Below are 11,572 nucleotides of genomic sequence, written 5' to 3'. Positions count from 1 at the left end.
GCAATTGTTCATTTAACGTCAAATCTTCATTATGTAGCCTGAACATAATGTAATATTGCATACATTACATATTGTAAGAGTGTTAAAGCTGCTGTTTTTAGGAAAGTAAACTTATTTGGCTCCTTAACTATCTCTAGGTTGGATACAAATCTTCATTCTCATCTTAATTTATAATGTCTAAACAAATTTTACTCATTCGGTTATTCTAAACTTCCTCATAGGCTGTCAGCATCTATTAGGTAAAAATGTAGCTTATGCTTATTTTACCTACTCTATGACCTTATTGAGCAAGGGCTTTTACTTCACCACCATGCGGACAGCTCTGAGGATACGGTGGAGCACACAGTCCAGGTATGCACTGCTTGGGAAGGGTACCGCCGTGTCGTCGTCGAGCCAATAGGCAGCGGCGACCTCTCGCGTCCGGCCCTGGTTCAAGCCATGGTCCGGAGCGAGAGGGAATGGGAAGCCGTCGCCTCCTTCTGCGAAGCAGTCATGCTCGAGAAGGAGACGATGGAGCGCCTGCGAGTTCGCGCCTCTCATCCCAGCCGCTGTAGTGGACCAGGAAGACACCACGGGCGCCGAGTGTCGAGAGACGACTCTCGGCCACCTTAGGCGTCGGTCTGTGGACGGTGAGTTCGGGTGGCTCATCGTTCCTCCGTCTGCATAGACAGCAGACCCGTGTCGGCGGCCCGAGTTGTTCCACGCGCAGGGCCAAAGCCTGCCGGGGCTGCGGGGTTGTTCGAAATAGTTACCGCGACCCTGGTCCATAAAATGCCTACGATTTACCATAAAAAAGGGCTTTCACTTCAATGAAAAAAATGATTTTTTTTTCACGGTAATTCTTACCGTTTATCCCGTCTTGTGACGGGGTCCGCTTTCCGTATCTTCTTCTTCCACTTCAATCTATCCAGGACATCTTCCTCTTCGAGTAGATTTTCTTGTCATTCTTTACGACACTAAACCACCACCGTTACGGTCTGCCTCTGCGCCTTTGACCGGGTATATTGAGATTGAGTACACAACATTGGCGATCTCCTTTTTACATGGCCGAACCATCGCAGCCGTTTCTCTTGCATTTTGTCGACGACATCGCGTACGGATGGTACTGACATGTTTTTTTGTTTCGGCCCACGTCACAAAAAATGTTTACCACCTATACCTTGTATTTTTAATTATTTTTTGCTTTTAGGCTACCCAATCTTATTGATATAATATCATTTATTTTTTAAAATACAAAAATTACCGTTTTACCGGTTTACCGGTAAAAATATTTTAATTACCGAATTTTTACCGGTAATTTTTATTTTACCGAAATTGCATGCCCTATTTAGAATTTCCTTTCTGAATTTATCTTTAGATAAAATGCTCCAATAACCGATCATTAAAAATGCAAAAGCTATGCATGGAATTTCAACTATCGTAAGTACACCCACTACAGTCCTATTTGATCAAAAAGCAATTTTTTGATAAGTATATGTAGTTGTTTTTTTAAATAAATAAGTTTTTTTTTTAAGAAATAAGGTACATATTTCGCGATTTAGATGGATGATCTTGTCCTCATTAATATTTATAAGCTATAATTTCTATAAGCTTCCACCATATTTGATTTTATCATAATCCTACTTATTCTAAATTCAAATCACGGTGCTCGCAAATCCCGGCCATTATTCTATTTTTCCAAGTAGTTTTTTTTTAATCGCAGCACGTTAACAGGCAAAGGTAGCAGGTGGCGAGTGGTTTATGCATCCTGATCTTTGCACGCTCTTGTGAGAAAATTCTTGCAAGGCCTCCATACGTCCTTTGAATAAATATCATAAATAAAAGATTCGTTAGACATCGTGCATAGATTTTATCGTCGTTATGATTTAAATTTAAGTTTTTGATAATTGTTTTATGGGTGTACCTAAGCTTTGCCTTATTTAATGTAGCAACTTATAGTCTGTTTTTTAATCTCGTAGACTAAATTGACACTTGCAAAATGTCAAACTTTCTAATAATTTTGCTAGCTCTGTGGTGCAGTGTTGTACTTACGATACCGGTTCGTTGAATCGTAACTTTTTACAATAAGTCATCCTGAAATAATGGGCTTATCCTTGATGATTACGCATGGCTTTGCGTGGTCAGATATCCCTGGCAGTTTGTAGCACGTCGTACAGCCATGTGTACGTACGTGAATTTTAAATATAAAACTTTGAATGAATATTAAATTCGTCTATTATAGATAAAAAGTTACGATTCAACGAACCGGTATCGTAAGTACAACACTGCACCACAGAGCTAGCAAAATTATTAGAAAGTTTGACATTTTGCAAGTGTCAATTTAGTCTACGAGATTAAAAAACAGACTATAGGATGTATGAAAATTACAATGCAGATTTCAAATCCCTTGGTTGCAGGAGATATATGGTTAGCACTGACCTCTAATAACTAGCATTTTCAGATCAAAAGTCATTATATTCTAGAACAACCTTCTGTATTGTGGACGCGGTTAGAAAACATATTTAATACATACTTTTATGAAACCAACACCTACGAGTTTTATGCAGGAATCGAACATTCACCACAAAAATGTCGGCAACTACAAAAATAGTCAACAAACTAAATAAACTGACGTGTACTGCCATCTATGGGTATGTAAGACAACCAAAATGCTAAATGTATTGCTGACTTTGATTAATATTATCTGGCTTGGTCGCAAATGATTTCATTAAACTTAATAAAGTATTTTATGACACTACAAGAAAAATCAACTATATTTTTTTCTCCCATTTTACATTTATTTTCTTTTCTTTTTTTCATTGGCAATTGGTTTTTTGACGTAACAAAACTATATGACATTGACAAGTTGACAGTCCATCGACCGACCGTCGATTGGAAATTGAACAAAAGAATTTTGCCGTAGAAAAAACTGAATTAAGTATCCTAATCTACATTTTTAAGGTAAAGTTATTTAGTAAACCGGTTACGCCAACCACGTTGCTCAATATCATGTAATTTAGTAGTCTTAGTTCATTTTAGTGAAGGTGTATTCTCACAATTTGTCGAGTAGCTGTCGGTCATCAATTAATGTATTGTGGATAAAAATCGTAGTGAATCACAACAAGAATCAATTTGTTCATTTCCTGCATCGCAATAAGTGGTAATAGCCTAAACTTTTTTATATAGATGACCGTTCAATGTGTCTGTTCTCTAAGCTAACTTGTACTAAGTTCCGTATTTAAAAACGTAATAAGCATTTCGTTTCGTGTATTTTTAGTATGTATTTTTATTCTGACGAAAAACTTCTCAACATATAAAAATAGCTATATATTTGTTAATTTTTTTGAACTAAAATCATCAAAACATCCTTTTTTAATAAAACTTAAATGGTTACCTATTTACTTTCCTGAAATATAACGCATGTTTACATACATATATTTCGCGTGAAGATAACAATAAGGAGGACGTGAGTCATTATTTGCGCTATAAACAAAGAATTTTTGCAGTAACCAACTGTCATGCCATGTGACATCTTATTTTTATCCAAAGCAGTATTTTTAATACAATTTTATTATGTGTGCTTCAGCATTATCATTTCAAAGAGAAATCGCTTTACTTATCTTGCCAAAAATATTATTTTTAAAACATGTAAGAAAATTATAACACCTATTACTGCTATACCATGACATACTATATTATCAGACAATCTTTTGTCCTATCTCTAAATCAATCAATATAAAGCATAAAAACACTAACTTTTTCCTTATGCAGTTGAGTAATATTTATAATTTTGCGGATCAAGTGTTTCAAACCATTCTTAATACTTAAATATTGAATTGCTATCTTTTTTTGCATGTAAACTGTATTCTGATAACCTTATTTGTTTCATTCAAAAAGTTAAAGTAAAAGTTAACAAAACAACTAAGCTAATAAACTATTAAATAAGTTTAATTGAAAATAAAATGTTAATATTCTTTTATCATGTTGTAAAAATATTTATTAAAACTTGTACTACAATGTCACAGATATTTGTGGTACTTAATTTGATAGGATGTCAATGCAATAAATGTTCAAAATTCAACACTTGGTAGGGTTTGCCTGTAGATACTACCTACTACTTAGGGAAAATGTATTTTTTGTCAATCCCAATGTTAGAACTATCTATTGATGGTTGTGTAAACCATTGTTTCCGGATAATATTAAATCCTTTTCAAATATTTACTAGCCATAAGCTGTGCAATGATAGGCCCATTTTGTGTCATCATCTGAACCTTTTTCCCAACTATGTTGGGGTCGGCTTCCAGTATAACTGGATGCAGCTGAGTACCAGTGTTTAACAAGGAGCGACTGCCCTCTCTCATCAACCCAGTTGCCTGGGCAATGCAATAGTAAAATGTACCACCTGCATAACATATGGAATGATAATATTGATAATGAGGAATTGAGCATTGTGGACCTTTATTAAGATATACAACAATACCACTGTATTATTTTCTCTCCTCTTACATAATAAAAAAATATTTATTTTTATAGCTTTGTGATATTCTTGGCAATTAATGTCTTCCTTTACACATTTAATGAGTAGCAATATTGATAAAAAATCGCAATTATGTTACATAATGAAATGTTATTACATGTAAATGATTGAAATAAGAAAATGTACAATGTAAATGCACTGAAAAAAGACCAAACATTTTAGCAAGACATGAGCATAGGTACCATTTTGTAAACAGCCCAAACAGCAGTAATTATGTTAACTTCTCAATACTCAATTCTTTATTAGCATTCCTTGTTATACAGGTGGTATATTTAACAGTCTAGAATCAATATGGACCCAATAGGACACAACTTAAAGAAGTTGGAGAATTTAACAGTAGCTTATTACTACATTATTATTATATTTAACAACATAGGCAGTCTTAGTCTCATAGGCTTGAAGAATGCTACATTTTTTTAAAGTCTTGCAAAATAAATTCGTCACCTATAAGTATTAACTATACTACGTTTAAAATGTCCTTCACCTTTATTCAATCTATCGACTTTTCTGTAATCTTTTTAATATGTAAATATTATGTTAATTAAATACATTCTCATAACGTTGTAGTAAATATAGATATTTTACGTTATCTAAACGGTCTACAACCTATCTCAACTTGTGTTATTTTGAGTAAATGTAGTATTATATTTTTGCAACTGTAGAAGTATCTAATATAAAATACCTACTATCATGTGTATTATTTCATCTGCAGCATTCTAGAGAATTTTATCATTCCACAAATCTGATTGATTTTCCTTCCAAAAAATGCCCATTTGTAGGCGCAGCATGTTTTCTTCTTCCATACTTTTCTCTCTGCACTCATCTCACACTAAACATTCTTTCTAACCATATCAACTTTCACACAAGCTCTTTATTTCCTTATATATTAATATTGGATTATTCCTTTTACAGAACAAAAAATGGCTGAACGAGAACCAATAAGCGGCTCAGCTCGCGACTACGGAGCCACCGCTGCGGTACCCAACGTTGGTTTCGCGGACTTCAGCCCCACTGAGCTGTATAACTTGAGCGAGGGTATCGCAGACAATGTGAATACCATCAACAGTGGGTTGCGGTCGCTGGAGAAGATGATGAAGCAGATTGGAGGGCCTAATGATAATGTACAGCTGAGGGAGAAAATGTGAGTATATGTTTTGTATCTAGAGATTCTATATAGTGCTTATTGGATGTCCTAGTGGTAGTCCAGCTAGTAATTGCAAAATAAGTAAAACCTCTGATATATATTCGACTTCTGAGTTGGGCTCTTACAGCTTTGTGGGTTGTAAAATACTTTCACAAAGCCGAAGTCTGCAGTCCAACAACTTTCTTTGAAAAAGCAGTCTGGCAAAGTTATTGATTGCTACTGCTGTACCTTGGAAAGCACATAATTGTTCTGTGCTTTATTTCTCTCCGGTTATGTTGGATTGACGTCTTATCAGACTATGACTGTGCATACGCTTGTTTACATTAATATGGCCTGTGCAGCTAGCAAATCTCCCAAAATCCCTAAAGAGTAGCTGCCTCTGCCAAAATACTTTACATGTTTGAAGCAAGCATAGACCATATCCAAATACTTAACATAAATGAAAGTTTTTACAAAAGTCCTACAACACTGAACTAATCACAAACCCTACTTCTTCCAGCCATGACACACAACAGACAGTGAACGGTTCCGTATCAGCTACAGCCCGTGACATACAGCGCTTGGGCGTGGTAGTGCGTCGGGGCGACAAGCCGCAGAAGCTGCAGGTTGAGAGGCTCACACAGGCCTTTAGGGATGCACTGGCTAAATACTCTTCGGTGCAGAAGGTTAGTGTCAGTTGAATGGATAGTGGTGCTAGTTGCAAGGTAACACTGCTTTTTTGGAGAAATTTTTGCAATTATTGACTTGTAATTCCTTTAAAATATTTTATTTGAATTTTGTTCTATATTTGAATACCAGTCTACTATTCAGTAACGTAAAGCTTTTTCACACACAATTTTCTGCCATTAAAATATACCGCAAATTACGTAGGCACAACGGTCAGTTTTGTAAGGGTTACGATAAAAACGTGTCGTGAAAAAGCCATTACGTTTTTTAGCGGCACTGCAAATGCATCGTGAATTCAAAAAAACGTGCCTTTAAGATCTTATAAATTCGTTCATCTGAAGAATTTATTTACGATGTTAATACAAAACTAAAGAGAGAAAGTTTGATTCTAAAATAGGTACATCAATTTATTTGGTCAATTTTACAGCAAGTATCAGAAAAGATGGCGGCTCACATGCCGCGGCCGCCGCGTGTGCGCAACGACCCGCAGCTGATGGAGCAGCAAGCCATCGCTGATGACGAAGAGGCCACGCTCATTGCTAACCAGCAGGCACAGGTAAGAGAAAAGGCAAAATCCTATAAGGGTTCTCTAAACGATGAAAAGATGTCAAAAATATCTCATACCCTTGTATGCCTAGGAAGTTCTATTAGTAATTGTATGGTGAGTCAAAAAATGCAACAATACGTAAGCATGCATTCCTAGAAATAAATAAACTAAAACAGAAAGAAAGATAACCTGTTTAGGCCCAAGTTCACCGAAAACATGAATTTCCGCGTTTCAAAACAACTGTTTACTTTCAAAATTATTTAAAAGTGTATTATTCATTGCGGACTGCTGTTTATGTTATAGATGAACTCAGGCTTTTCCATAGAAAACGAAGTATTTAGGTAATGAACAAAATATTTGTTAAAAAAGAGAAAGTTCTTAATTCGACGGAATCTTTTATTTTTCTAACTCCTGTAAGTATATGTAAATTTATGTTCTAGGCGCGTCTAGTACAATTCGAGACGAGCATGCTGCTTGAGAAAGAGGCGTACATTAACAAGATAGAAGCCGATGTGTTGGATGTTAACCAGATCATACAGGAGTTAGCTGACATGGTCAATCAACAGGCTCAGTCTGTTGGTAAGTTATTTGGTCATACATTTTAGTAAGGATTTTTTTCCAATGGTTTTACCCGCATACCGAGGGAACTACTTTGCAAATTCGGATAAAAATTAGTCTTCTTAGTTCTCGCCAAACTTTTTGTCGTAACGGTTCATGAAACGATTCGCTGCCCAGAAACAATTTTTAGGTATTAGCGGGTGACAAAGTGTTCGGAATTTAGTTGCGAACAGCCTTTGAATTTGCAAGAATTATAACAACAGAGATTTTCCTAAATATCCTGTACATATTAGTTCAAAAAAACTCTGCTTAAAAGAAAGAAACTAAAAGTTAGCAAAACGCTTCTTTTTTGTTGCATAACAGTTTAGGTAACCATTTTTCCTGAGCAATATAAATAAATGAGCAATCTTACAATAAAAATAAATGAGAAGCAAAGTAGCAAGTAAACTTTATATAATCAAAATAAATCATTTTCTCTTACAGACACAGTAGAAAGCCATATTGAAGCCGCCAGCGCGAACGTGGAAGCCGGTGTCGACGAACTAGCGAAAGCCGCCGAGTACCAACGTCGGTACCGCAAGAAAATGTTCATACTCATCATTATCGCTGTCATTGTAGCCATCGTCTTCATCGTATGGGTTATTAAGGCTTTGAGATAGGCTTTCAAACTTCAAACAGTATTATTATCCGGATTTGTAAAGGGTAAGTGTGCCCAGAAGTTTGTGTCTAATTTATGATAGGATTTGAAGCCCCAGTGGACGATGTAACGAATTTAATGAGGGTAGTTGATAGTTTGCGTTTTAGGCGGAATTTGCACTTGAAAGGTGACATAATAATCTAACAGAAATAGTTAACCCGATAATACATGAAAATAATGCTTATGGGTACAATGAAAAAAAAGCAGAGCGTAAAATCACTTGTCTTCAATTCTGAAATATTCCATAATATTGTCTTACAAAATTTTCCCACTGTTAGGACAAACTAGTATTTTGGAAATGCAACTTACAAGTGTAAAATCAGCCTAAGCCAATATTAATTCTCACTGAACACGATAAAATACTTAGGTACTATGAAATATCTTTTACCTACCATGTTTCCAAACGTAAAAGGCAAACCAGCCTTTCAAAATACTACATGGGGTTCAAAAGATCTGAAAAGTGGAGGATTGTCTATATATTATGTAGCCTTATTATGTCTTCCGACTGACATAAATACACAACACCATTATAACATCGACTATAAAGCATAAAAAAACTAAACACATATATGTTTTACTAGCTTCTGCCAGCGGTTTCACCCGCATCCCGTGGGAACTACTTCCCGTACCGGGATAAAAAGTAGCCTATAGCCTTCCTCGATAAATGGGCTATCTAACACTGAAAGAAATTTTCAAATCGGACCAGTAGTTCCTGAGATTAGCGCGTTCAAACAAACAAACAAACTCTTCAGCTTTATAATATTAGTATAGATGTATAAATGTTTTAAGGATTATATAAAATATCCTTTCAAAAACGTTATGCACTAGTTCTTTCCCACATTTTAACTTGTAAAAAGGAAGATGCTAGTTTGTATTTTAGGTTTCAATCTGTCTTCAAACAGAATTTCATCTACCGATTGGTTGGACGGTTTTACTGCAAAAGCGACATATATTTTAATTTATATCTTTATAAGTCTCTAAATTAAAGTGTAAAAGCTAAACTTAATCATAAAATTCTGATTTTGAGGTTGTTGCTAAGTTTATATGTGGCAACATTTTATATTCTTGCCATCACAAAAAAATACCAATATTCTGATATTTTGTGTCACATGTACAAATAATACTAAACTAAGCCCATAATTCAGTTGTAACAGATGTAGAAAAATATTTAAAAGGCCAACATATAAATTTCTGAAAATAAATTTTAATTAGTAATTTAGGCAAAATATTATCTAGGGTTTAATTTTAATATTTTAACGCTGAATAACTAAACTGTGATTATTTATTATGTTTTTGTTTACACATTATGAAAATTACCTAGTTTATTTAGTTCTTATTTACACACAAAAATCTAGTTTATTTAACTCTTGACACGTTATTATATCTACTTACTTTGTCACAGTATTGGTAGCTAAGTTTGTATGTTTTAAGTTTATACATATAACAATTAACTACGAAATACTGAAACGTTACTAAACTTTAAGTCTTGCTTTAAAATCTTTCGAATCAGTTTATTTAAGTATGACAATGATAGAAAGATTCTTAAGCAGCACTTAAAATTAAGTGAATTTTCAGTGTTCGGCCAATAGTGTCATTATTATTACGAATAAGGTTCCGAAAATTGTATGTTTTTAACTGTAGCATTAGCAAAAATATAAAAAGGTTCTCCCTGTCTTATGCCCCGGGAATAAATTATGGTCTATATAGTAATAACAACTGAAAATAACTCATTAGATAGCAATAAAGATAACTATAATAATTATTTATGGATACCTACATTTACTACTTAATATAATCCCTATTACTCATAAAATATTGAAATACCTATCTAATGAGAATATTTTTACGCCAATGTCTATGATTCATATTTTCCTTATCCACTTAAAAAAAATATATTTTATTCTAGCGTACGGGTTTGTTAATAAAAAAAACTGTAGTAACCGCTGTGTATAAGGCCTTATGTAATGTAGAGATATATAATTGTGTTATTTATGTATTGTACTAATAGTAGTTAGGAATTTTATAGTAGGTAATATTATTAATCAATTTCTGTCAAGCTCTTTTTTGTGGACATTCCAAAGATTTTTCACACAGTAACTTATGACACACACGCAAACACAGGAGTCACTAACCAAACTGTATGAAATAACGAAAATAATAGATTCCTCAGTTAAGAAAACTCAAGATTATAATGAAAATAACTTAGCAAGCCATTTCTAACGAAGGTTGAATTTCTTAACAGAGTAAACTGGCAATTCAAAATGTCACACAGTTTTAAATAATGTTGCCAAGTTATAAAACAAATTGTGATTAGGTTGTATTTTATTCGTATATCGACGTACCTGTTCTAAATTAAAAAAAAAAAAAACTAAGTAACCTATTTTACCTTCACTATTTAAGCAAGTATTGCACGAAATATAGTTTCGAAGCATCAATAATTTCACTTGCTATTCTGAAAAAGAACAATAAATATAGTTTTTATCACCTGTATATATAAATGTAACTTATAAACTTTAATATATTATTATAATATTATTTTAGTAGGCAAGAAGGCTGTTTAACTACTAACTGCACATAGTTTCATTTTATTGTTTTACTTTTGTTAAAAGCATTATTTTGAAATCGAAATGACACTTGGTAACATCACTATGTTATCGATAAACTCAGCAACTTACTCATGGTATGCATATGAAATATCGATGCTTTTGACAAAAGATTTGTAAGTATATCATTAACGTATATTTTGTTGAATTTGTAAAACATATTTATATTAAATCTTTGTCAGAAATCAGCGTTTTATTCCTATCCCCAACCACTTTGAAATCCTGTTTATTCTAACTAATATGATAAATGTGAAAGTAACTGTCTATCTGACCCTCTTTTCTTCACGCCTAAACTACTGAACCGATTTGTGTGAAATTCGGTACGGACATAGGTTGGAATATGAGAAAGGACATAGGATAGTTTTTATTACAAAAAATTATAAAAATTAAAAATAAACTTATTCCGGACGTATAGCCATCTATTGGTCAAAACAAAAATCTGCCGGAAGTCACTATTCCACGCGAACGAAGTTGCGGGCAAAAGCTAGTAATATATATTTTTGTATACTATCTGTGAAAGGCTTATAATGATGAAAATAAAACAACAGAATACCGAATCATATCTTTGTATCTAAATTAAACTGACGAACTAGTAGACAAAGAACAATATTTATTTAAAACAAACTATTCAGAGGTGCGTTTACATCGATAAGCACGCATTCCTATTTTTATTTGAATGATGATACTATAGGTAAATAGTGTACAATATTTTATCGATAGTATCCAATTTAGGAAAGCATAAGAAAAATTGGTAAAAAACTTTCATAAGACTATCATAATCTGACCAGCTTTTTCATAATCTTATTGGGGTCGGTGGTCAGTCGATAAATACCAATGTAAA

At 33.8% G+C, this 11,572-nt stretch overlaps 1 protein-coding gene across 2 annotated transcripts; it reads left to right on the top strand.

Moving 5' to 3' along the window:
* The first annotated feature begins 2,832 nt into the window (after positions 1-2,832).
* LOC124640888 (syntaxin-12) lies at positions 2,833-10,916 on the top strand. Of its 2 annotated transcripts, none has more exons than XM_047178845.1 (6): positions 2,833-2,940; positions 5,429-5,657; positions 6,160-6,325; positions 6,754-6,882; positions 7,314-7,452; positions 7,915-10,916. In XM_047178845.1, the coding sequence occupies exons 2-6, from the start codon at positions 5,437-5,439 to the stop codon at positions 8,088-8,090; spliced, it is 831 nt and encodes a 276-aa protein (XP_047034801.1). In that variant the 5' UTR covers positions 2,833-2,940; positions 5,429-5,436; the 3' UTR covers positions 8,091-10,916. The 2 variants fall into 2 exon arrangements, with proteins under 2 accessions (XP_047034801.1, XP_047034799.1); XM_047178843.1 differs by lacking the exon at positions 2,833-2,940 and adding an exon at positions 2,973-3,139.
* The last annotated feature ends 656 nt before the right edge of the window (positions 10,917-11,572 follow it).

Source organism: Helicoverpa zea, chromosome 21 (genome assembly GCF_022581195.2).
Source record: "Helicoverpa zea isolate HzStark_Cry1AcR chromosome 21, ilHelZeax1.1, whole genome shotgun sequence".
Classification (NCBI taxonomy): domain Eukaryota; kingdom Metazoa; phylum Arthropoda; class Insecta; order Lepidoptera; family Noctuidae; genus Helicoverpa; species Helicoverpa zea.
The sequence above is the reverse complement of the archived record's forward strand: the minus strand, read 5'-3'. Positions and strand labels throughout refer to the sequence as shown.